At 41.3% G+C, this 27,525-nt stretch overlaps 1 protein-coding gene across 6 annotated transcripts in view; it reads left to right on the top strand.

Moving 5' to 3' along the window:
* The window catches only part of wnk3 (WNK lysine deficient protein kinase 3), a 38,618-nt gene extending 11,616 nt beyond the window's left edge, over positions 1-27,002 (top strand). The window contains exons 3-25 of one of the 6 annotated variants that reach the window (XM_063464696.1): positions 6,898-7,070; positions 7,500-7,720; positions 8,122-8,279; positions 8,488-8,576; positions 8,694-8,913; positions 9,159-9,480; positions 9,669-9,787; positions 9,889-10,089; positions 10,531-13,812; positions 14,112-14,155; positions 15,783-15,912; positions 16,033-16,149; positions 16,239-16,340; positions 16,448-16,493; positions 16,597-16,749; positions 18,609-18,880; positions 19,100-19,346; positions 21,018-21,103; positions 21,840-22,177; positions 22,311-22,546; positions 22,635-22,730; positions 22,823-22,986; positions 23,298-27,002. In XM_063464696.1, the coding sequence (XP_063320766.1) occupies positions 6,898-7,070; positions 7,500-7,720; positions 8,122-8,279; positions 8,488-8,576; positions 8,694-8,913; positions 9,159-9,480; positions 9,669-9,787; positions 9,889-10,089; positions 10,531-13,812; positions 14,112-14,155; positions 15,783-15,912; positions 16,033-16,149; positions 16,239-16,340; positions 16,448-16,493; positions 16,597-16,749; positions 18,609-18,880; positions 19,100-19,346; positions 21,018-21,103; positions 21,840-22,177; positions 22,311-22,546; positions 22,635-22,730; positions 22,823-22,986; positions 23,298-23,846 (7,365 nt within the window). In that variant the 3' untranslated portion in view covers positions 23,847-27,002. Of the gene's footprint in view, positions 1-6,897; positions 7,071-7,499; positions 7,721-8,121; positions 8,280-8,487; positions 8,577-8,693; positions 8,914-9,158; positions 9,481-9,668; positions 9,788-9,888; positions 10,090-10,530; positions 13,813-14,111; positions 14,156-15,782; positions 15,913-16,032; positions 16,150-16,238; positions 16,341-16,447; positions 16,494-16,596; positions 16,750-16,850; positions 18,881-19,099; positions 19,347-21,017; positions 21,104-21,839; positions 22,178-22,310; positions 22,547-22,634; positions 22,731-22,822; positions 22,987-23,297 lie in introns of all 6 variants that reach the window. The other 5 variants (XM_063464695.1, XM_063464694.1, XM_063464693.1 and 2 more) reach the window with 5 other exon arrangements.
* The last annotated feature ends 523 nt before the right edge of the window (positions 27,003-27,525 follow it).

The following is a 27,525-nucleotide window of genomic DNA, read 5'->3' as shown; positions in this document are numbered from 1 at the left end:
GCTGCCGTTAAACCCTGAAGAAGAAGAAGCTGTGTCCCAGAATTCATAGCGCGGCGGCCCTGCTTAGTAGTGATGTGCGATACCACTGATTTCCTTTCCGATCCGATACCAAGTAAAATTCAGGGTGGTATCGGCGATACTGATCCGATACCGATACTTTGTACAAAAACCTATTTTATTTATTTATTTATTGTATCTTTTATTGTATCTCAGATCATCATGATTACAGGACATCAGATTACTTGTTCTTATCACTTAATAATGCAGAATTCATCATATTGAAATAAAAAAACTGAAGTTGTGCGCTATTTGAACACCTTTCCTGGCTGCAGCACTAAAGGACTCCGTGAGAGACGTCTGTCTCGCCCTGGCAGCACCTGTCCCTCTCCTCCTCTTCAGTTCGCCTCAACATAAGCTCATCATATTCTGTGATATGATTTACTCTGAGGTGTTTGACAAGGTTAGTGGTGTTGCCACAACACCTCACTTTCTTGCCACATGTATCGCAAACCACGTCTCAGCTGTTTCTGGAGGTAAAATACGTCCACACATGACTCCGTTTACACTCAGCCATTGTTGTGAATGCGCACGCCAGAGGCTGCGACACATTTATACAGCCGTATTTCGCACATGACTATGAAAGGCGGAAGAGGAAGTAGTTCCTTCCAATGTAGACAATCCGAATGATATACTTTCTTACCACTGTGTTCCTGTTAATGATAAACTACAAATTTACCCTAAATTACTAAAATATTGATATTTTAATATGAGAATCCATTCTAGAACATAAATGACTGGTATCGGAGGAATCGATATTTCAGTATCGATCCGCACATCACTACTGCTTAGTTTCCAACAATGGCAGCAGCTACTTAGTTTTAATATTACTCTTATTATTCTTTCTGGGTCACAAAATAAACGTTTAACATATTTTCAGGCGAGAATGTAGCTGTGTAAACCTCAAATATCTGCTCAGTTTATCAAGACACCAGCTCGATAGCTAGCCGGGGTTCAAGGCTCACTAGAGCCGGTGAGAACACCGGACTCCAGGCAAATCGTTTTCAAACCCACCGCCGTCTTTCGCTACTCAGGTTAAACATGATATATAAGTCACTTAGATAACTTAAAAATGTTATTGTTTGTCTTTTTTCAGTATTTTATTTGTTCCTGAGTAAATCAGTTTGGCAGAGATTAAAGTTATAGTTTTTACACAGCTGAATAAACATCAAGCAGACAACTGGTTATCAGAAGTGTGAAATGCTCGAGAATATACTCCGGTGTCCTGTTATATTTTAGATAGCAAGGAGCAGACGGCTGAGTTTATTACACTTCACCGAAACAATCTGCAAATTTCATTTAAATTCAATAAACTATCATCTTGTCTTTATTTTTAGTTAGCACATACCTTAAACACGTAAAGCTGTAAGCTAATGATAGTTAAATAAGAGCAGATGCATGCTGGTGCAATAAGCTGTACGTTTTACGTCCAATGGATGCATGATCTGATTAGTCGACTAATCGCAAAAATAATCGGTGACTAGTCGACTATCAAAATAATCGTTTGTGGCAGCCCTAGACAGAGTTGATGTGGGACATTAATTTGGTCCTAATAACGAATGCAGTGTGCAATGTCTAAATCTAAGTTAATTCCTCAAAAAAACTTCAAACAGTGGTCATCCTATTTTAAAGCACAGGGAATCAATAACAACTATATAGGTTGAACAGGATGATAAATGACTTGTACATGACTAGCCAGTACACTGTTTGATGCTGTCCACTTTACTGTGAGACTGCAGCCTGGGAGCACCAGACTCCTGTCCTCCTGTGACCATAAAGAAAGGGAAGCCGGGGGATTAGCTGTCCAAATGCAGCTTGAATGAGTGGGTAATTAAAGTTCACAGTGTGGACACCATCCCTCTTCTTTCCTCTCCCTTTCCCAGGGAATTCCACACCTCACAGAGCAGAGCTATACATCAACCTTGCTATTGCTTCAGTCGTATATTGCCATCCATACAGGGGAATGTGTTTGTTTGAATCCCATAACTGGGAGCTGTTGCCCTCTTGTCTGTCTGTGTCAACATATCACTGTATGTGTCTGCCTGTCACCCTCCCTCTCTCTTTCTCTCTCACCCCACTTTCCCCCTGCACCCATACTCTCCCCCATCACTTTTTTGTCTGTTTGAGTGAGCATGCAGAGTGATCCAGGGAGTTAATTACAGTGGGTGCCTGTCAGGCTGGAACAAAAATCCTGCACAGACAGCATAACTCGGGAGGCAGAAACCAGACTGGTTCAACCCAGTCATCCCAGACAGGTCCAGCACACCCCAGGCCAGTTACATTCACAAGACTAGAAGCATTTAGTACTGAGTTTAACAATAGTCACCACTTTGGGTTTGGTGATTTTACTTGTTTTGTTTCAGAGAATTTTAGCTCCGTATCAAAAGGTAAATGTCAGCTTAGGAGGCTGCCTTCTCCAAACACTTTACCATGTGTGCTGGCTTGGTAAAGACTGCATACAGTCAAGTCTAACAGTTTGGAAGTGATAAGAGAACACATTTGGATTTTTTTTGTTAACTGTCATATTGTATATGTTCTATTAAAAACTGTTAATTTTGCAGTGATCAAAGTATCTTAGTGAACGTCAACATGCTCATTGACTTGCAAAAGGTGTTTATTCTGGATATACTTCTTTGGGTTGGTCTGATATGATAACAATAAAAACAATAAAGGGAGGAGTCGGGGATTGTGTTTGTTGTTTCTCATTGTGAAAGACCAGTCTGATCAGGAAAAGCAAAGACATAGTAATGATGGGTGACTAAAATTAGTTCAGGCTAAATCAAATAGACTACAGCTGAACTGACTAGACCGATTGGAATCAATCTAATCAAACTGGCCAGGCACATATTTGCTGGGTCTCTGATAGTTGACAAGTGTCCCTGGGGCTGTATCCTCCCCCCAGAGTCTTTATTACCTAACCAGCAACCAGAGATTCAGTTGCTATTGATTGCTGGAAACATTAACCGCATAACACTACCATTAACTGTATAGCTTGATTAGAAATCAATAAATGGTTAGCACTGGTGATCCATTTTTTATGGTATGATAATTGTCAAAGGCAGCACATTGAAAAAAATCTGTTTGGTCAGATAGCAGTCAGTTATCACACCATTTCATCTGAAGAGTAGGTTTCTGGTTTGACAACATGCCTAACCAGAAATCTGTGAAGAATGTGGGACTAGCAAAAAGACACCTGGTTTGTTTTGAAAACAAAAACGTAGACATTATAGTATAAAAGTATAGTCTCTACCACTGCACAACAGTAGTACCACAGTAAAACAAGAAACAATTGAACACATTTCTTGTAGTGGTAAAGGCTAGCGTGTTGGCTAAAGTCTTCTATAGATCTTTGTAAACCTGGCCCACTGGCCTGGAGTCTTAATCTGGTATGCAGGCAACCCTTTTGCAGCAATCTGTCTTGTTAGTTTGAGCTGTTGGAGCTTACAGTAATCTAATCTTAGCCATCCACCACCTTAAAACGCTAACTGCAGGACAAGATACGGTGCATGCACCCTGATAAATGTATAAATATACACCTTCAGTATGAATAACGCTCCTCGGATAGTGCTCCAAATTAGTCCCCTTTATCCTGCTATAGCATCTTAGATAAGAATGTAACCCCAGTGTAATATACGTATATGTGATACCTACACAGTGCTTGCCAAAATAGATGATTTAAGTCTCACATGGTGCATTCATGATCCCAGCTTCATGCCGTCGACTTATGTACTTTGTAAGCTATATCCTGCCCATTTACCCTGGTGTTTTATGAGGCTACTTAATAACCCGCGGCTTGACCTTCTGCTCTACCAGATGTCTGATCCAAAAAAAATCTCACGGTGCACATGGTGCTTAGATCTTATTCTGTTTACTGATTTATAGTACTGAAGTCCCTGCCACAGATGCACCATGTAAAAAATTACATGATGTTGAAAGTTTTAACAAAATAAGAGGAACATCACAAAGTATTACATACTTAAATATTTTGTGCAGTAACTATGGCCAAAATCAGTCATTGTAATGCAGGGTGAAATAATTACTTCACATGTCTGAGATTCTACAATTACCATTGTGGGCCCATCTATGACACACTTTAAGTAAAAACTGAATATCAAAATATTTCTGCCTCTGTCTCACCCCATTCTTAGCATCCTTCTCTGTAACACCAATCTCTCAGCATCCATTATCCAGTATATCTACTATCCCTCCTCTACACATGTCCAAGCCCTCTCAGCTTTACTTCTCTAACTGTTTAACCAGAGTTATCCATCCAGTGTACTCATTTTTAATCCAGGCTTACGTGGTCAATACTGTCTTTTTGGTAGTTCCACAGTCTTCAAATCATACATCATACATAGAAGACTGACACTAGGAGTACAATATGTTTCTGACCTCTCCCATGCTTGGGTAACTAATATAGTAGATAAGCAAACAAAATAAATACAGTAGGAAGTAGTGTGGTAAAGTTTTATTCATAATCCTGATGACTATTGTCCACCTTTTCCAGTGTACACATTGAAAAACAAGTGCATATAATTTTGAGTTTTCTTGTTAACAGTCTAAAGTATTAAGAATAACAGTGCTGGAACTAGATTCATTGTCATTCCATCTGCATTTATTTACACAGTATATGTGTAAATGTTGAATTTTTATGATTTCTCTATTTGAAAGCAGAAATGTAGAACTGTCTATGTGTTTCAGTGTTGCTTTGTCATTTAATTTATGGTTAACAAATTGCTCTGCAACTGTTTTTCTTTCCCTCTGGTGTCTATTTGTCATTTCGTTTGCAAACTCTTTGTCTGCAAATTGCTGTTTTACCAATGCATTATTTGTACTGTCATATCTATCCATTTATATTTTTGACCGTTAATCCAATTCAGGATCTCAGGGTGGTGGAAGAAAGGCAGCATTCACCTTGGACAGGATGTCACTGCATCACCGTCCCAACACAGAGTGATAGACAGCCCTTCACACCAATAACCGATTTATAATCACCAATTAATCTAACAATATCAGACTTTTGCGATCTTTTGGCTTATTAATAATACACTTAGAGGGATTTCTTCATTGATGCTGTGCCTCCGTTTATGAGAATATTAGTGTGAATGTGTGAGCTGGTTCACAGTGGGCGGTAGGCTTGTGTGAGTACGTCTAGACAGATATTAACTGAACTCTTAATAACCTTTGCTGACCCTAAGGGTGGCTGATGATGCAATGCTCTGTGGGGAGACAAAATAGACGCTGAGGAGGCAACAGACAGAGTCACACTGTTTCACAGTGTGCCAGACAGTGAGGTAGACTGGAGCTCTAAATGAGGACACAGACAGTACTCCCTGACAAAATACAGCACAGCATGAGCACACGCGAAAATATGAGAAAAGGTAGAAGCAGGCAGCATTGAGACTCATATTTGCATAAGAATGCTCATACATAGTAACATGACAGACTTCGTAGTAAAGGCAGAAAGGTGTAAGGGCAAGGCTATTCTGAGGAACTAATTCTTAGTGAGTGCAAAAAGGAGCAGCTTTTTTGTTGATGCTTCTTCTCCGTTGAGAGGGGAGGGTGAAGAGATTGCTTAATATTTCCAGAAAAGGACACCAAACCAGTATCGACACAGAGAGCAAAAGTGCTCTGAAAAAATAAGCACAGAGCTTTTAGTGTAGGCAGAAAAAATGTATATCAATATATAAAGTGACAGAAGGCTGCATAACAGCATATCGACATTACATGAAAATCTGTTGATCTGTGTCCAAATATCTGCAGTACTCCACCTCCCTGTGGGGGGGCGGGGTTTGTGTGAAAAAAAAGCAAGCTTAACATCAATGAAATCGATCAGTGGAAACCAAGTGTTATGATGACTTCTATTTATAGTGAGGTCTGTTTGTGACACAGTAGTGGCTGCAACCCAACTCCCCCATTGATAATAAGTGAAACATACTGTATTGTTTGTTTTTATTTCTTCGTAAGTTCTTTGCATAAATGGCATAAAATTCGATTTTTTTAATAATACAAAACCATGACACTTAACTTTCCTGTTAAAACTGTGATAATTCCCTGAAATAGCAGGTCCCTAGGTTAATAAAGCTCAAATGACCGCATACCTGAAAAGCCGGATTTGTATACATGGATATAGCAACAGTTGTTAATGACAAAGTCTAAAAATACACACTCACTTAGTAGAGCCAGCAAAGTCATCTCTCACTGTGAAATGCTTTATTTGCCAGTTTTATGTGACTCTTAATAAATTCTCAAATCACTATCACAACATAGCATATTCTGAAACATTTTTCCCCACCTGCTGGGAACTTCATGTTCGTGTATTTTCTATGTGAATAGAGTACAGCAAATTATATTAATTAAAGTGTTAGTATTTTAAGAAAAAGCAGTATAATGTCTGGAAATGTAAAAAGAAGAAAACAAACATGCTTTATATGTTCACAACAGAAGAAAAAACCTTATGCGATCAATCTTAGGGATTGCAAAAGACTATATACCAGTGTGTAACTGAGGGATTAGTCAGTGGCTATCCCTGTTCCTATAGGAAGCTGCTTGTGCCAGTGAACTGTATTTCTGCAACAGCCATTCTGTCCGCCATACTAGGGATGTGTGGCAGATGCAGTAGAAATGTGTTTTATAAAGCCAGTGACTGGGTGTTGTCTTTGCAGAGCTACATCTATATGCTGCTACCACCATCTAGTGGCAGTAGGTGTTATTGCTTCATTATGGGAGTGCTGTTCAGGGCAGGTTTATGTTTTGGGTTCCTGTGAGTAGTCACGGAGTAAGGGAGTGAAACAGATGCTGAGGTTCATGACATGACATGACATGTACCTCTTATTTCAGGATCGCAAGCTGACCAAGGCAGAGCAGCAACGCTTCAAAGAAGAGGCAGAGATGCTAAAGGGGCTTCAGCACCCCAACATCGTCCGCTTCTATGATTCCTGGGAGTCTGTACTTCGTGGAAAGAAGTGCATTGTACTAGTCACTGAACTCATGACATCAGGAACACTCAAAACGTTAGTATAACCTATCTGGTACAGATAGCTATTATTGAGTCTATGTTTATTATGTTCTAAAAAAGAATTCTTTCAGTTAATCTATAAAATTTGTTAATCCACATTCATTTGTTTGTCTTGCCAACACCTTGGCACTCACTCCTGTTGATGAATATGATGAATGGAGATTATTCATGCTGCAAAACACAGTTTTTATTGTGCATAGAGTTAATGTACTGTTAATTTGGACAGATATGTTGCTTTATACAGACGTATATAATGTGATTCAGGTGAAGTGTCATGACATTATCACAACACATTCAAATTCAGGAAATATAAGTAATTCATAATATTTCGCTATCACTGTCAGTGTTTTGACTTACACGTTTTGTCTATTGGTTGTTTATTACAATATCCTTTTGAGTTTGATTGCTTTTATTCTCTATCCAGTTACCTGAAGCGCTTTAAGGTGATGAAACCCAAGGTCCTTAGAAGTTGGTGTAGGCAAATTCTGAAAGGTCTTCACTTCCTTCACACCAGGACTCCACCAATTGTCCATCGGGACCTCAAGTGTGACAACATTTTTATAACAGGCCCCACAGGATCAGTCAAGATCGGTGATCTGGGACTGGCCACTCTTATGAGGACCTCTTTTGCAAAGAGTGTTATAGGTAGGCTGCTTGCAGTTTATAGATTGAATGCTTTTTAGATCACTCATGCCCTGTCTCCATAAGATTAAGTCCTTTCCTCTGCATTCAGCACTACTGAGATTTTACAAAAGCCTCACTTAACTTCAGTAGACGTATAGTTTATTTCTATGTTAGTGGTGAATGTAGAAAGAGGGCACTGATGATGAAATGCCAGCTCTCTTAGCCTGCAGAAGCAGTGCCCAGTAAAGATAAATTAGATGATGAGTAGGTAGATTATTATCAGTTTGAAAATTCTTACATTGAGTCTGAGGAAATTTCTGCTTTGTTGATGGTATTACATCACTGTAAATACAAACTCTAATCTGTAGTGAAATAATATTTAGATGTTTGGGTTGTCATAGAGTACTGTTTGGTTTTAACAGGAACCCCGGAGTTCATGGCTCCAGAGATGTATGAGGAGCACTATGATGAGTCTGTGGATGTGTATGCCTTTGGGATGTGTATGCTGGAGATGGCTACTTCAGAGTACCCCTACTCTGAGTGCCAAAATGCTGCTCAGATCTATCGCAAAGTTACAAGCGTGAGTCTTTGAAATATTCGCAAGCAAACTCTATGCATTTGTGGTAATGATGCATAAGGATCTAATTGATTGTTGTTGTATTTAATTGTGATCTAAACTATTTGGCTCAACTCTGAAAATGTTTTAATTGTTAAATGCAGGACTTAAAATCCTAATTACATAAGTTCCTGTAGAATACAACGAATTTCCTGTTTCTTTTATTTTTCAGGGTATAAAGCCAGCCAGCTTTGACAAAGTAAATGACCCAGAGATCAAAGAGATCATTGAAGGCTGCATTCGTCAGAACAAAAGCCAGAGGTAAGCAGAATTTGCTTTCATAACACTATAGCATCCACTCTATTATGCAGAGTGACTGGTAATGTGATCATTAAACGTCCCAGTATCTTCTATCATCGAATTCTCCTTTCTTGACAGACTCTCCATTCGAGACCTGCTGAACCATGCTTTCTTTGGGGAGGACACAGGCGTCCGGGTGGAACTAGCTGAGGAGGACACAGGCACCCAGGACTGCCTGGCTCTCCGAATTTGGGTTGAAGACCCCAAGAAGCTGAAGGGGAAGCACAAGGACAATGAGGCCATTGAGTTCAGCTATGACCTGGAAAATGATAGTGCTGAAGAAGTGGCTCTAGAGATGGTAAGGCAGGAATAATTAATGCCTGACAAGCTGATCGGGTCCGTAGGTGTCAGGTACTGTTGACTGGGAAAAGGCTTTGATTTGATACTTAAAAGCTTAAATGCAGGTTAGGAATTACAAGTCCTTCACTTTATCTATCAGCCACTTCAATATTTCTCCAGCTGATCTAGATTTCCTCAGCTGACATTTGCCCATTAATTAATTACTCTCTCTTTGCCTCTCTATTTCCCACTTCCTTATTACAGGTGAAATCAGGGTTCTTTCATGAAAGTGATGCCAAAGTGGTCGGAAAATCCATCCGGGACAGAGTGAACCTAATCAAAAAGTCAAGGGAGCGTCGACAGCAGCAGGTCCTTCAGCAGCAGGGCTTTGAAGAACGAAGAGACTCCACTCTCACTTCCTACACCTTTACTCATCCATCTTACCCATCCTCATTGGTGCAAGGGGCAGCTGGACACACGGGAGACGGAGGGGGAGGTGGAGTGCAGGAGTCCGAGGAGCTTCCTGAAGTGGACCAACATGTCAGGCAGCAAAATATTTTCAGTGGGGCAACCCTAAATCTGCCAGGTACAGTGTGCTCCTTAGTGACATATCCCATGTGCCAGTAGCTGATCAAAATGTATCTATATGAAACAATTATAATGGTGAAATTTTAAATGAAAATTTAAAATACATGAATATGATTTGAACAAGTACTTTTTGTGTAGTCTGAATTTGTATAGTGTCTTATTTTTTAAATGTCTTTGACTACTCAGAAGGGGAGAGCATTGGATCTGCAAGCTGTGAATCTTATGCAAGTGGACAGAGCCAGGCATACTCTCTGCAAAGGGACTCATATACCCACTCACAGACCCCATTACCCACAGTTGCATCTGTAGGTGTATTTTTATATCTTACTGATAAAATTATTGTTTTTTGAACTTAAATACTGTATATATATTTATATATGTATTCATTGTTTTTCTTGCACAACAGAGCACTGGTGCATTGCCTCATCCTCAGATGCCCCCCATTGGTGAGAGTACAAGTGTTGCTACTATACCTCTTGGGCCAAGTGTTAGTATGACAAGCATGTCCATAGGACAAAGTGGAGGAGGACCCATGGGTCAGACATTTCTTCACTCCGGTACTGTGGTTCCGCAGGTATCACCAAGTGTACCTCAACAATACTTTCAGGTGAAAATGGTGATAATGTGCAAATTAAACTGACAGCCTAATTTAACATAGGGGCAATGAAGGCTAACATTAATGTTAATGTGTTCTTTTCCATATAATAACTGTTTGTGCCAACATAAATCATCCTCATAATCATCTGAGAGTCGCCATCTGGTTTTACACTACACAGGGTTTCCCCCAGGAAGTTGTTTGTCAGAGGTGGTGAGATGTCTCTCTCATTAAATACTATATTACCTTGGAGTGTGAAATTGTGATTCTGGTTAATTTTCTGGGGAGGCAGCCAACCTCTGCTATAAAGCACTGTGGGACACCCTGATTAAAATTAAATGTGTTGATAATTTATGCTTCTTTCCAAAGCTTAATCTTAACCCAATTTTTCTGCTACTTTCTTTTCCCCCTTCTTTCAACTCCAAACATCATTCTGCCATTATCACTCAATAGTCACAAACATTCCCATCAGATGATTTTCAAACCGCCACTCCCCACGGATCAGTTGCCCCTTCACAGTCATACATACCACCTGTTTCCCCACAGGCACCCATTAATGTTCTCACTGCATCCATGCCAGTCAGTGATACTCCTGGACTAGCAAGGACAATTGTGCCCCACGCTCAGCAGACCCAACACCCTGCCACTCCCATGCAGATCACTGACATCATTTCCCAGGCCGCACCCCAACAAACACAGTCTGTCGTGATCCCCCAGCAGACTATTGTCCCACAACAACAGATGGGAATGGATCCCCAGACCTCCACCCTTCATTTGCAGCAGCAGCAGCAGCCACAACTGCAAATAGGGGGCCAGTCGGCTGAGCTTGAACAACAACAAGTTACTGCCGCTCAGCCTGCAACAGAACAGCATCAACACAGCCTTTCAGCTACGTCCATCGAGAAACATCAGTCTGAGACTCAGCAGCAGATCTGTGTACAGCAGTCTGCCCCACATGTCCAGCCAGCTTCACAGCAGCATGTGTTCACACCACAAACAGGTATGGAGCAGCGAGCTATGCAATCAACAGGGGATCCCTGTGAACAGATAATGCTACAATCACAACAACAGCTTCAGCAACAGCAAACTTTGTTACAACAGCAGCAGCAAAAAGAGCAGCAGCAACAAGCTTTACTGCTTGAGCAACATCAGCTGTATGTCCAGCAACAGCTTGATCAGCAACAACAAAGAGCACTGCTTCAACAGCAGCAGCAAGCCCAGCTACAGCAGCAGCAAGCGCTTAAACAAAAGCAACTGTTGGATCAACAGCAACAACAAGCTCTCATTCAGCAGAAACAAGAGCAGCAGCAACAAGTTCTTGGACCGCAAGAGCAACCAATTTTTCAGCATCAGTTAGAGCAACAACAACCAAAGCAACCTCCTTCACAGCAACAGAGTCAGTTATATCAACTAATTGGACAGCGCCAAACTGGAACACAAAAGGAAACAGAGAATCAGCAACAAAGTGGGCAAAACGAGCAACAAATTTTATTGCAGCAGCATCCCCAGCAGATGCAGCAGCAGAATGAACAACAACTGCAACAGCAGGCCTTAATCCGGCAAATGGAACAGCAGCAGGCACTGATACAACAGCAGTTAATGCTACAGCAGCAGCAGCAGCTTCAACAGAAAGCTCAGCTGCAGCAACAAGAGCAGCAACAAGCGCAACTCAAACAGCAGATAGAGCAGCAGCAGCAAGCTCTGTTGCAACAACAGTTAGAGCAGCAGCGTCAACAGCAAGTCCTGTTACAACAGCAAGCAGAAAGATTACAGCAACAGGCTCTAATGAAGCAGCAGTTTAAAGAGCAGCAGCAAGCTTCCATCATTCAACTTCAGCAAACTGAAAAACACAAAGCTGTCCCTATACCACAAAGCAACAGTGAGCAGCAGATTCATCATCAACCAACCGATATACAGCAGATGTGCATCCCACAACTGAACTCTACTCAGTTTACACCTCATGCTTCTCAGCAACAGCTGATAGAGCAAGAGCAGCAAGTAGCACTGATGCAGCAGCAGCAGGCATTTGTTGCCCAACCACAGCAGCACACATCTGTAATGGAACCTCACATATCAGTTGGCGCACCAGTCATTACTGAGGTAATTCATCACCAAACTCATATTATATCTCAGGGCCAAGTGCCCATGACCATTCCTACTACTGTTCAGACGCCTGCAAGTGTCCCAGCTCAAATCCTTACACAGCAAGGACAAAGTGAGGCTCAGCCCCAGAACCAAGGCCAGAGCCCAGCCAGGTTTATAGCTCAGTCTGCAGCCCAAGCACCTCAAGCTATGACAGAGGGCCAGGTAACTACCCCATTATCATTGATTCAGGGACACACACAAGTCATCCAGAGCCAGCAGGTTCCTTCCCAAAGTAGTTACCCTGGGCCTGTTACTCCCACACAGAGTCAGGTAACTTCTCAGCCAATCCAGGCTCATCCTCTGACCACAACCTTTACTCAGTCACAGCCACTGCATGGCCAGGTCCCAAAGGCTGATGTTCAAATGATGGGCCAACAAAGTCAAACTACTGTCCAGCCTCCAGGTGCAGTTGCTTCAATCCCCAGTCAGATTCAACATGAAACTCTTATTCAGCAAAATGCTCAAATGCCAGCGCTCACCCAGCCCCAGATCCAACAACAAACTCAAGGCCAGCAAGCTAGCCAGTTGCATGCTCAGTCTGCTGCTGGTCCTTTGACCAGTCAGTATGTCCCTCACCCTACCCAGCAAGCCATACCACCTGTACAGTCTGATATAACTCATATTACCCAACGGCTGGAACAACAGCACCCAGTAATCCAGTATCAGCAGATGATTCTGTCACCTGGCTCAGCTGGAAGTTGTGGAACTAAAACAGATGGTCTCAGTTCAGTAGCTGCCCCTGTTCATCCTATACAGACCAAACAAGCACAAGTCCCAGGCCAAAGATCACTACATCCAGTTGTTCAGGGTGACCCTTCAGTAATTCAGTCCATCTGCCAGCCTGCTGTTCCTCAGTATACTGAGCAGTACCAACAACAGCTGCAGAAGCTTTCTCACGTGCAGCAATCTCTCGCCATGCCACCCCCACAGACCCAGTTACCGGCACTACCCAGCTCAACTCCCGTTCAGCAACCACTTCCTCTGAAACCAGCTTTGATAACCTTTGACGAGAGTCAGCTTCCCTCACAGTGTCAACCTACTTCACCTCTAATGACCATTGCTCCTGGACAATTAGGCCCCAATAATGTGGCTGAGCCTCAGTCCCAGGGCAAGACCCTGTCTCTGTATAGCCACCTAGTGCTAGGTGCCCCTCCTTCTCCACAGCATCATCCCAAGCAGATGCCACCAGCTCACAAACAAACACAAGCCAGCAATCAGGCCCAAGCACACTCTCAAACACAGATACACACTCAGACACACTCTGAGACACCTATATCTGAGCAGCCTATTTTGCCCCATGCTGTCTTTCCTACACAGCAAGTGCCCCTAAGCCCTTTGCATACCTCATGTCCTTCTACACTATCATCTCTTACATCCCTGCCATCCACCTATCCTGCTGCTGCCCCTGCTCCAGAGCTGCCTACATCTTCACCAGCAGCCCAGGTAACCTTACCAGGGCAAGTCGACTTTATACCCACCTCCCCTCTGCCTGTTACTACTCTACAATCACTTGATTCTAATGCCCCCAAACCCAAACTGACCCAAGGCTCGCTGCAAGACTGTGACCTTTCCCTGCTGGGCATTGCTCAGGTACAAGAAGTATGAAAGTTTGCTTTATAAATTTGACAATAACTTTACTGACATACTGGCAGAATAAGTAAGAATACTGCTAAATCTAAATATTTGAAAATAAGCTTTGACTGCACCTTTTTGATTCATACTAACAAATTTTGATTCCTAAGTGTATTCATAGAACATGTCCTATATGTCATTTGTCATAATCACATTATTGCTTTACTTGCCGTTAACATAGCTAATCTATTTTTGCATTCTTTTCTTCATGCTGGCATGGTTTGTGTGTGTGTCTTTGTATATATGTCACTCTACAGGATGGTCCTTGTAAGACAAGTGCAGATCGTCATTCTTCATCAGGGTAAGTGATATCATTGCAGTCTGATTTCCATATAAATGTAATCTCAGTACTGAGTGAAGCTGTAATTTGCCATACAAGGACTTAAAACATGCTCAGAGACTTGGTTTTTCTTTTAAATTGAATTCATTTTGCAGCTAAGTAGTAGTGCAAAAATATTATGTTTTTTAGAAATCATAAAAGAGTCTTATGATGTAATAATGTTTTACATTTGAATCCTATACAATTTCACATTAAATGTTGAGCGAGAGCCTTTAAACTGCTTCAAGCATGGCTGCTGTTTTTAGATCATTTGTGGAAGACTCCTCTGCATTTTTCCCTGTGTTGCACTAGATTTTAAACACTGTGGCCAAATGACAAGCCTTTATCTTTAATCTCATTTTGGGTAACAATGCATAGTCTCAGTGATCTTTCTTTGGCAGGTCAGGAGTATTTGGTTTTGGTTGTTCTGGTTCAGCCAGAAAAGTCCATTGCACTGTGTGCTGACATGCAATAACATGCTGACAGAAACCATAGTTCAGGTGGTTTTTGTTGGATGTTCTTCTCATTGACAGTCCGACCCTCAGGGTCAGATTCCTCGTGCATAGAACTGCCGGTATTGAAAACAATGAGAAGTTTGCTTCTGTTTGGGCCTCTGACTAACGTGCCACATTTGGAATCGGACACACTAGTGTTTGATCTCTGCTTCATAGACAGGAACTTTGCTCTTATTACCAGTGATGATTCTGGACAGCCATTCACAAATGCAGGTTAAAGCTTTATTATGCAAAGGATAATCCATATGTAAACATGATTCAGGAACACAGACATCTTCTCTGGGCTAAAGTTCATTTAAAATGGACTGAGGCAAAGTGTAAATATGGTCTGTGACAAACAAAATTTGAAATTCTAATTGGAAAACATGAATGCTGAGGCACCACACTAAATAGGGAAGGGACCATCCAGTTTGTTATCAGCACTCAGTTCAATAACCTGCATCTCTGACAGTATGTGGTTACATTAGTGCCTATGTAATAATAACCCTGAACATCTGGAAAGGCACCATCAGTGCTGAAACATGTATACAGGTTTTAGAGCAACACATGCTCCCATTCAGATGACATCTTTCTTAAGGAAGGTCTTGCATATTTTAGCAAGACGGCGCTAAACCACATACTGCATCTTTTACAACAGCGCTGGCTTTTTAGTAGAAGACTCCAGGTGCTGAAGAGGCCTGCCTGCAGTCCAGATCTTTCACCCATTTAAAACATTTAATGCATCATGAAATTAAAAATACCACAAAGAAGACACAGGATGTTTGAGCAACTAGAATCCTACATGAGACAAGAATAGGACAATATGCCTCTCCCAAAAGTTCAGCAGCTGGTCTCCTCAGTTCACAGATGTTTACAGACTATTGTTAAAAGAAGAGGGGACGCTACCAAATGGTAAACAGGGCCCTGTCCCAACTTTTTTGAGACATGTTGCTCCAATGAAATTCAAAATGACCTGATTTTTGAGATTTGGAAATCATTGCATTCTGTTTTTATTTCTATTTTATACAGTATCCCTACTTTTTCATAATTGAGTTTATACATTTATACACACTTAAGATTTACAATACAATTTCTAATCTCCATGACACCTTTAGGTCTATACCAGCCAGTGGCGAAGACCCCTTGCAGCTCTTGGCGAATGGAAAATTAGAGAAACTTAAGTCTCAGAGACGAGCTTCCAGCCAGAAGTCTGAGAAACACCAGTTTCAACTGAGCATGCTTCAGGTGAAAAAATATATTAAACACCAACACCGACTTTATTACTATATTTGTTAAAGTATATTTATGGATATTAAAAGATTAATAGCAAAGAATAAATGTGATTATTTGTCTTGTACTTAATAGGTGTCCGGCAGTGGGGACAATATGGTGGACTGTCAGTTGGAGACTCACAGCAACAAGATGGTGACATTTAAGTTTGACATTGAAGGGGATGCACCCGAGGACATAGCAGATTACATGGTACATTACTGTATATTCCTGTAGTTTGCACTTATTTTGAAAAGTATTGTTTTAATTTTTGATGACTGCCATTTGATAAAACTTTGCAGGTGGAGGAGGACTTTGTCCTTGATGTGGAGAAAGAAAAATTTGTTGAGGAGCTCAGAGCGATAGTTAAGAAAGCCCATGAAATTCTTCAGACACATTCAGAGGTACTATCAGTCTATCCTCTTTAGTTTTTCTGTTTTGTTTGAATAATGCTGAATCTGAGAAAACGTGAATATATATACAAAATGATAAATCCTTATTTTCGTACTAGACTGGATCGACTGACCAGTTACAAGTCAGCACTCCCACTTACTCCAGTAAGTTTAAGCATATACAAATGTTCTGGTAGAATGGGAATATGTTCTATGTGATGTTTCTCAACTTAGTAGAAAGCAGTAAACAATCTTTATTGTTTCTCAGTGGACCCAGTGCCCCATTCCTCCCCAGTGGGACGTTGGCGGTTCTTTATTAACCAGACTATCCGCCACAGAGACTCTCTTTCCAGTCAGGGAGCAACCACACCATCACCCACTGCAGAGACAAGGATTCCCCAGTCTCCTAAAAGAGAGAAAGGTGAGCACTCCTGGAGTCGGTTTTATTACTTTGGCTTATTAACATGGCCCATTTGGCCACATAACAAAAACTTAACTCCGTGTTCATTTCTGCGGCTGTAGAAAGTGAAGGATCCCAAAGTCTGGAGTCCTTGACTGGAATGGGCTCTCCTTCCTACCCCACCCTTTCTGCCACCTCCCCCCCAGACTCCACTGTTTCAGTACCTACCTCCATGAGCCCCTCTGCTACCGCAGCCCCTGTTCATCACACAGCACCTGAAACCAGGCCTGGACCAGCCTCTGTCCCTGTCACCACCTCAACTGGCCTTATCTCAGCTTCTGCTGACCAAATTTCTATTGCTCCTTTAACTATAGCAACACCGGCTGCTGCTCCTGATGCTAACCTCACCAGCTTGTCCACTGCTCCTGCTGTTGTGTCTCCCTCACCCATCACTATTCATCCTGATAACCTGACTTCTCCTGGAACCAGTGTTTGTTCCACTGCGAGTCAAAGTGTAGATGATACTCTGATCTCTGCTTCAAGGCCCCGTATGTCTGCCGTGGACCAGTCGTCAGCCTCTTTTCATTCCCCTTCTCCTGCTGTAGTCATCCCTTCTACTGTAAGCCAACTTGGCATAGAGCAGCAGCAGACATACACCCAAGTAGCCCAACCAGCCCCACAACAACCACACCAACAGCTACAGTCTGCATCACAGCAGCAAGTACCATCACCACAACAGAAACTGCAGTCCCAACATCAGGTGTACCACGAACAAGTACCACTACAGCAGGAACGAGCACTTCAGCAGTCTCTCCAGCAGTTGCATCAGCAGCAACTAATTCAAACACAAATACCACTTCAACAACAGCTGACTGAGGTGCAGGGAATGTCTCAGCATTGTCATTCAGAGGTGTTACAACAGTCTCTGCCTCTGCCACCTTTTCCTAAGCAACCAACCGAACAACCCCTTGTTCAACAGCAGACATCAAAGTATGCCCCACAGTTGCTGCAGCAGCCTCAGTTACAGCAGTTACAACAGCAGATTATGAGTCCTGCTGGTCCATTGCCCCCCAAACAAGCCCACATTGATCAACAGCAGCAGCAGCAACAGTTAAACCTACAACAGACATTACACTTACAGCAGCAGCAAATGGTGCAGCAGCTACAGCAGCAACAGCATCAGATGTTTATGGGTGCTGCAATTTTGAAAGCAGATCAAAACCAAATGCTACCCCTATCAGTTAGTCAGCAGTTTCTTCAACAGCAGACACAGCTAAATGTTTGCCCAGTACCACAACAGCAGGTCCCACAACAAACCCAAGTGCCTGTTGAGCTGTTATCACAACACATACAGGCACAGAAACAATCACAATATACTGAGCAGCAACAGGAGATGGTTAAAGCTGTGGACACACCCCTCAAACAGCTGCAGTTTCCACTACAGAAGCAGTCCTCCTTACAGATGTCAGAGTCAGAGGTGTCCACGGGAGAGACAAGTGTTACAGAGGACACAGGGAGTTATTCTGCCCCCTTTCATCCCTCCTCTGACTCCTCTCTGCCACCTCTGCATCTGGGAACTGCTGAAACCCCCTTACCCACATTCTCCCACGTAATGACGCCATCCCCTGTTCAACCTTCCTCCGTAGCCGAGTCAGACAGCGAAGGCCCCCCCAAAATTGAATTTGTAGACAACCGCATAAAAACCTTGGATGAAAAGCTAAGGAATTTGTTGTATCAGGAGTACAGCAGTGGGACAGCACTGGCTGGGGGAGCTACCTCTGGCCCAACATCAGCTGCCTCCACATCAGCAGGTGGTGATGAGTCATCAGAGCCACAGTCAATCCACCACTCATCTTTCCCCCCACCTGCCTCCATCTCAGATACTTCCCCACAGTCCTCGTCCTCCACTACTTCCTCCACCACCTCCCGTTCATCTTCCACCTCTCCTGACCCAGAGAGAGAAGGAGGTGGAGAGAAAGCTTCCAAAGAGGTGCCCAACTCTATGGAGTTGGACCCAGTGGAGCAACAGCTTGGCCCATCACTCCTCACCACCTCTGTCTCATCCAGCCCACCCACCCCTCTTCTGCCTCCCAATCAGGATGACTCTGCTGGGCCCCAACGCCCACCTGTACCAGGAGAACCAACCATTCTTGTGAGTGAATACCACAGATTAGATTTCAAGTAAATTCTCCTTCAGTTTGTCTTTCACTGTAGTGAATTATAATTATTGTACTGTTTCAGTGTGTAAATGTGACTCCACTATGTTTCAGCTGTCCGCGATTATTTGTATTATATAAATGTTTGAGTATCTCTGCGTTTTTTTTATGTCTCAACTCCATGCAGCCACTCTTAATTGTCTTAACTGTTCTAGGCTGTACCCTCACATTCTGACACCAGTGCCATTGGAGATGCATCATGGCCCCCCAATCAGCAACCGATCCCCCTCCGGCACGGACAGCAGCAGCACAATGCAGGAGGTGGATATTTTGGCCTAAACCTGACATGTCCTAGTATCAGAAATCCTGTTAGCAAGAAATCCTGGACTCGAAAATTCAAAAACTGGGCATGCAAACTGCGTCACTCCGCCAGCTTGTTCAAGAAGCCCAGAGTCCAGCAAGGTAGCGTCCTTTTAGGGAGTAAGCGCGCGCGAGAGAGAGCGAGAGCGAGAGAGAGAGAATGGGATGTTGGGGCATGGACCTAAATCTAATATCTAGTACTAATTTTAACATAGCAAAATAACTTTTTTAACCTTTAAGGCTTTAAAGTTAATGTTAATGGACATTAATGTTTCCAGCTAAATAATACTGTTTTATGTATGTTTTTTATTTGGTTATAGTCCCCCCTGTAAGTCCCTAGTGTTGACATCACTGCATACATTACTGTTTGTTTTTATTTATTGATTTTTTTTTTCTAAATTCCTTTTTACTAAATTTCATTTTCTTGGCAGTCTTTCTTTTTGCATGACTTGCTCACTCAGGGGCGAGAACAGTGGAGCGTAGAGGAGGGTGGGAGATTGGCACAGTATAGGAAGAGTTTGGCATCAGAAATCTGATGTCCTCCCAGTGCTGATGAACTATGGAGTAAAGATAAGCTGTGCCTGTGCCAAGGAAATATTCCTTCACATCACACCTCCCTTCATTGTCCCAAGTCCACAGGCACTGCCAGCAACAATCTTCTCACCTGCACCTGCTGACTCAGTGTAGACAGCGTAATGCAACTCACATCATTACACAGATAGCATAGATGCTAAGTTACCAAGCTGATGTTATGTAATTGTTTGTAGTTCAGAATACATATAGGCTTATCCTGTAAACTCATACACAGTAGCACTGCTCCAAAACAATAATATATGATGTAGCTGTAGTGAAGTAAGTGTAAAATATATAGTGAAGGTCATAATATGTTAGAATACAGTGTGTGCATTACCAAAGGATTGTAAGTTACTGCCGGGCTCTTTTGCACATGTTTAGGCTTTCCATATGGCTAAGTTTTATCATGCTTTTCAAGTATTCCAGTCATCTTGCATGTAATCGTGTTTATGTGTGTAAAGTGTGTAGCAGTAGCTTAGATCTTCTGTTACAAGAGCACATGCATGAGCATGTATGTTATGTTCTACACGCGTGACTAATAATGGACCATTACCTGTAAGTAACACATATACCAGGCTGTATATATTTTATGTTTTATTTTTCCCTTAAAAATGGCTGTGGTGATCCATGTACACACTCTAATGTCGTAATCCCAAATATCAAACACACTGACCAATATCACTGTTGCTCTGAGAAAGATCTTAAATGTGATATTGGGCTATATTGTCTAATGAGTGGGTGGAGCAGTGATGACTTGGTGAGAATGAGAGAGTGGATGTGTGGGTGGGCTATACTGTATTTAACTGGTATTTTAAAATATGTTTTTGATTTTAATGAATGCATTTACCACTACTCCCCACACCTCACGAAGTTTTTTTAACAACTTTAAATTCACAAAGACCTCATTTTAAAATTGACATCCACAGAAAGTATGTTTACACAATTTACAGACTTGCATGCATGTTAAAGAAGTCACAATGTTGTGTGATTTGAATGGCCAATTCTTAACACTGTGCCTTTGTGTTTGTTCTCCGTGTCTGTCTTTTTGCATTTGTATGTCTCACTGTCATGTACATTTTTCTGTTTCTGTTCCTTTCTTGTATGTCTGTATCATCATTTGTGTGTTTTTTATACGTGTTTGTGTTTTTGTATCTTTGTCCTTGTCTATCCCTTTTGTTTTCATCCCTTTCTCATTATCAGAAGCACATTCAAGCAGTCAGCTGTTTAAAGATGGGAAGGCAGGAGCACCACTTAATCCACCTCAGCCTTCTAAAGGACGTTTTCAGGTAGGAGCACATTAGCTGATTCTTGTTAGTCTCAGTCTTTGGGACAGTCTGAACTAGGGCTGCAACAAAAAATTTTGGTAGTCGACTAATCTGCCAGTTTTTCTTTGATTAGTTGATTAGTCATCGATTAATGTTTCATATTCATATGTTTCCGGGTCAAAATAATGACCCAGGAAACGCTTAGCAAGCATCATCCTGAGAAGTTTCTGACAGGTAAGCTAACATAAACATGACAATACGAACATTTACATAAACAAGGTATCAGTGTGACGAACTAACTTAGCTTTCTAAAACTGACCCATTCAGAGTTGATGTCACAGCTCCAGGGGGCCGGCCTTTTAAATGTTCGTGCACGGCAGTATTGCTGTTGTGAAAGGAAAGCTCCGCTTTGCACAGTCTGCATTTAACTTTGCTTGTTTTCTGTGAAATGCTTTCACATTTTTTAAAATCTCTGTTTCCATTTTCTGCTGACCTCCTGTTTTGCAGTTCGCACTACATTCTTTTTCCTTAGTATTGTCTGCAGTCTTGGCAGACGATATAGGTGATACTTTCCCCATAGCTTCCTGTAGTGTATTGCAGTTACAAAAACACATTTACTTGGTATTAGTATATGAAGTGTTGACAGTAAAATTTCGCATCAACTAATTTTTATAGTTGAGTCATGAATTATGCCGACAAAATGTTGCAGCCCTGGTCTAAACAAGCAATGAAGATTTCCCACATTATTAATCACCAGGTGACTCCAGTGCCCCAGACCTCTCCTCCAAAGGATCAACCATCGGGCCATGGTGGCACTCACAGAAAAGTTGGCCGTTTCTCTGTGACCCAGACTGAGACTAAGAAAGATGACAGGCAGACTGACAGCTCGCCAGTGTCTCCTGATTTGGTGAGGGAGAGGAGGAAATCTCGGGCAAAGGAAGGAGATAAAGAAGAAAGTAAGAGAACTCCATCAATGGCCCACGCTCCTCGAGGTCCTGGCCACAGCCACTCACCCCTTGGAAGCAGTGATGATGATGATGAGAGTGAGCTGGAGGATGAAGACCTGCGAAGAGAATTACACAAGCTCAGAGAAAAGTAAGTCAACAAGGGAAAGAAGTTTTATTATTGTACAAGACTTTTGCCTCTCCCTTTATTGAATTTTCTTCTTTGTGTCTCCGTTTATTTTTGTTTCTTTCCCACAGTACATAACCGTTCTCTTTCTCTGTAGGCACATCAAAGAGGTGGTTTCCCTTCAGGCTCAGCAGAACAGAGAGCTCCAGGAGCTGTACAGACAGCTTCGTTCCCTCAAAGACCAAAGACAGAGTCTGCCTGCCTCCCTATCTCGTACCCCTCCTCTTCCTGCAGCGCCCCCTGCCCTCTCACCTCGCAGGCCCAGGCCAACCAAAACAAAGTTTCGGCCCAGGCCTCACTCTCATGTAGACAACAATGGAGTTACACATGCTGGTGAGGCTTTTACTATTTCTTCCTCACTTTCTTGGTTTTTTTTTTATATTTGCTCTCTGCGAAACTGTTTCTTGTATGCCTCATCCAGGGATTCAACAGTCAAGCAGCTTTTCAGGTAGTGAAAAGAATAGGCTGTCACTGTACTGCAAGCCAGAGCACCTTACTACGCTACCTGCTAAAAGAGGTATGTTTTATCCTAGTAGTGCTAAAAATCGGGTCAGCATACCATAATTAATGTCAGTTGGTGCCATGACAAGTCGCCTTGTTTTTCCACAGATCACAGTCCTCTAAGAAAAAGTACATTCACAGATGAGCTGCACAAACTTGTTGATAATTGGACAAAGGAGACAGTAAGCACCACCCCGCCTAAGCCTTCACTGAATCAAATTAAGCAGATTCAGCAGGTGCAGGAGTTGGGAGGCTGGAGCCAGGGAACTGAGGTAGGACTACACATGAAAAGTGTTGTTGGTATATCAGGCATATCTTTCTTAATAATTAATTATTTGGATAAAGAAACTTTATATATTTCAAATGCATTTTACTGAAAACTGTTGCTTAATGTTTATGAGAGGAAAAAAATCTTTTTTGAGTGTGATTTTGAATTACCAAACAATGTTTTAGACGAAAAGGTGATACAACTAAGTCAGAAAGCTTTAAGAGTTTTTGACAGTTTTTTGAGCCAACAGTACCAAAAGGTTTGTTTTGTTATTGTAGTCATAGTCTCTAAGTATTTACTACTATATTTGTGCAGGTGGCTCCCCCAGGTTGGTTTCCAGTGGCACAGGCGCCCACAACCCCTGCCAGTTTGACTGTGGCACCCTCTTCCCATTACACGGGTGGAGGAAGCCTGTCCACCCTGCACTCTCCAGGACCTCCACCACAAACACACATAGCTCAAGTCCCGCAGATGCAGCAAAGTTTACACCTTCATCAGTCTCTCCCCCTCCAGCAGATTAGCTATCCACAGTCCCAACTCTGCCAGCAGATACCACAGCCCCTGATGCAAACTCCCATGCAGTCTCAGTCTTTATCACAGACACCACCCATCGCCCAGCCTCAAAGCCAACCGCTGCTGCCTTCCCAAATGCCCACATCACCAGTGTCCACAGCTACATCTTTGCTGCCTGGTAGTGGAACCGCTGCACCCACAGATAGCACTGCTGCTGCTGGTGGGGCATTTTGCTCCTGTTCCTCACCCTCTTCCACCTGTTCCTCATCTTGCTCTACTGCTGCTCTACCTACCAGTGCCAAAATTCACCAAACACCCCCCACCTCTACTCTTCCACTGGGACAGAAATGAAACCAGGTGAAGTGTGAGGCCAATATGAAGGTCCAAGAGATGGACATAAAGCAGATCCATTTAGAGTGTTAGTTTTGTGTACGTGTGAGAGAGTTGTGACTGCAATGACATATGGGTTCTAGTGTAGTTGTGGATGTGATGGGAAATGAATGTGAAAGAAAGGTGATAGGTTGTAGTATGTACAGGCAGAGGGTAATGTGAAGCATGGCTGGGGTTTCTGAATCAGTATTGAGCTGTATAAAGTCTTTGATGTATGAGTGTGTGCATTTATGAGTGTGGGTGGATTATTTGAGTACATATCACTTCTGTCTTTGGACACAAAATAACATTAACATTTTTGTTTGCAAACCAACTCAGCGGGACCTGAAATCTCCCTAAGCAGAGACGAGAAGGACAAAATATTTGACGGTGTTGACATTTTTCTTTGGATTTGTCAATGCTTACAGTGAAAGGACTATCAATTTTTAAAAGTGCAATTAGTAATGATCATCTAAATTGATCAGCACGTATTGTTTTCATTTGTCTTTAAGGCATAAAATATTTTTGTAGAAGCACAATGACTAATACCTGACGCATAGGGGACTTTTTTCATCATATTTTAAAACTGTAAGCCTACAGATCAAGTGTTTCAAAGGCAATCAGAAAAAAAAACCCAAACTGACAGCAGCATGTTTCAGAGGTCAGCACTTATCCGGCTATCCATTTAACTGCAGTGCAAACAAACACACTGTCGAGGTGTCGTGTACCTGTACAGCATGTGCTTGATTTTATATTGTTTTATGTTTGTAACAAAATTAATATGACCAGATGAATCCATAATATGATGGTAAATTCAAATCTGCCATCGCTGTTCAGTAAGTATTTGGGTGCATTCAACCCAGGACTGCATGATTTTATGGCTGGCTTGACTTGCCTAGTGCAAACTGCTTGCACTTGCTGTATATTCATGAATCTCACAGTTACTGTTTGCAGCCCACTGAGGTAACAAGTCATATACATTTGCTTTCAATATGATATGATTTCACATTTGACATTTTCCTTTATTTCTGCTGCATATCATCTATACCAGTGCTGAACACGAAGATTTAAAAGGAAAAGAAAAAAACTGCCAAGTTATCATTAACTAAATTATAAAGGTATTCTCATATTGCCTTTTTCTAAAAATACTGCATTTTTGTGAGCGTGTGAGTTTATTTTTTTCTGTGTGACAAAGTGTTGTAATAGTCCTGGTATATTGCATTAATTCATGCATCAAAGCAACCTCTCAAATGTCACTGTATTCAAGTGGAATTGTTTACGCTGCCTATGTTTTAGGCTTACTTTCTAAAAAAAAAAAGAAGAAGAAGAAGAAAAGGAAAACAACAGAAACAAAACAAGTGAGCTCTTCAGTCATACACCAGTTCTAAGTTTGATGTTCAACACCAATGTGAGATCCTCACATGCTCATGTGTCAGCTTTGTTTGGCATTGTACAAATTCCTTGTTTCAATTGTGAGCAATTTAATTATTAAATATAGCCTGTTTGAATTCAGTGATCAGAAGATGAAATGTGGGCCACTGTGCTTTATGCACACAACTAAAGGTTTACTCGAGTCAAACATCCTTCATTTCTTGATTTCTAAACTCATTTTGTAGATGCAGACATTCAGAGTAATATATCACCAGCAGATATATTACTGTACACTCTGACAGCTTATCAGCCATACACACATTAGACCATCGATGGTTAGGTGTTAATACATTTTTTTTGGTCTAATAAATAGCCAGTAGTCAAAGCAGTATTTCTGATTTATTAATAATAGATCGTGTGCCACAGAAAACAGGAGATTTAACAGGCAAAGACTGCTAAATGTAAATCAAAGGCATGAAACATGAGTGGTTAAGAGGAATAGTTCATGCTAAGTGGTATGGTTGTTCAGAAGCGGCATAATCTAGAATATAAATTCACAGTACTCAGTATTTGTTGCTTTTCAAGAATACCCACATTTTCACAGAGATGTACTGTAGTTCATTATTAGTGAAGGTGTGTGTGTTGTCATGTCTGATACTAACATGCATCTAACAAGCTACAGCTTAATGATTATGACTCATGAAGAGAAGCTGACTTTGTCCTTGAAGTGTTACCAAAATGTTATCGAAAAGACAAAGATTATTTTTGTATTTTGGAATGAGGTTGTACAAATTGTAAAATTGTGTTCTCCCCGCTACAAATCAGAGGTTATTTGAAACTAGAAAACTGGTTTTCATCCATGTTTACATGGGACTCCCTGTCTTGCTTTAATTCTGACAGGCGAAGCTCATTCCGGATCATATTCAGATCATTTTTGGTTATTTTTGCCATCATATTTTAGTTTTGAACCACTGCAGCCCAGATAGTACATAAAGTAATGACACCTCACCTTCCCACTGAGCTTTAGGTCACATTAAATTAAAATTAATTAAAATTAATACAAATTAAACAGAAAATCTGGGGGCTCCCAAAATGACACGATTGAGAACCATGGTTAAAAAGTACATTTGGGCAGAAAAGAAAACTAAAGGAATAATGTATGTTGCGGGTGATTTAGCCTCTGTAAATTCTAACTAATTCATCTGTTGATTTTATTTATGTTTTGTAACTAATCAAAATAAATGATGTCAAACATCAAATGACACCAGTGTATGGGAGGTTTATTTGTACCGTAAGTTCACTGGGCACGTGGGATGTTCATATATATGTTATATATATCTGTTATTATGATGATAAAACACAATAATCATTTGTAAAACTAGTAAAACCTGGGCTACATTACCAGTCAAAAGTTTGTTTTTTCTTTAATTTCATGACTATTTACATTGTAGATTCCCACTTAAGGCCTCAAAACTGAATGAACAGATATGGAATTATGTAGTAAACAAAAAAGTGAAAAAAGTCCAAACATGTTTTATGTTTTAGATTCTTCAAAATAACCACCCTTTCCTTTGATTACTGCACACTCTTGACATTCTCTCATTTAGAGAAGCTCATTTAGAGAAGGCCAAGGGTTTGCAGGGCTGTCAACAAAGCGAAGACTTGCTAATTTCAGGAATCTAAAATATAAAACATAATAGAATTATTTATCATTTTTTTCGTGCTACATATCTCCCATATGTCTTGCTTCATGTATTTGATGTTTTCGTTATTTATCTACAATGTAGAAAGTAGTAAAAATAAAGAAAAACCATTAAATGAGAAGGTGTATCCAAACTGGTAGTCTGACTGGCAGTGTATATGTCTGTTAGGTTTTCTCCATTCTTCAGAGGAGCCTCATAGATCACAGCAGCTAACACCACTTGACCTTTGGTGCATTCCTGACCTGGAATCGCTGTTAATCATAATGCCAGGATGTGAGAAAGAGTGTCAGGGAATAAAAACATTTTTTATAAATAAATTTCATAAGTGATGAAGGGCCTTAGGCAAATTAAAAAGAGAGAAAAAAAGATAATTGAATTATAAAATATATGTACACTTGAATCACAATCCTAATCACGACACTCCACCAGTTGCACTCATAGACTGATGTGTGTGGTTTGCATTTCTTAACACAGGTTCAATAAAAGGACAAAGTGAAAAATAATGACGTAAATACAAACTTTTTAAATTATAAAATCAGGTTACTGAATGTTGGCAATAATTATTTATTTTACTTGAAAAGAAATAT

This window comes from Pelmatolapia mariae, linkage group LG20 (genome assembly GCF_036321145.2).
Source record: "Pelmatolapia mariae isolate MD_Pm_ZW linkage group LG20, Pm_UMD_F_2, whole genome shotgun sequence".
In the NCBI taxonomy this organism is placed as follows: Eukaryota; Metazoa; Chordata; class Actinopteri; order Cichliformes; family Cichlidae; genus Pelmatolapia; species Pelmatolapia mariae.
Note: the sequence above shows the minus strand (reverse complement) of the source record. Positions and strands in the feature narration are given on the sequence as shown.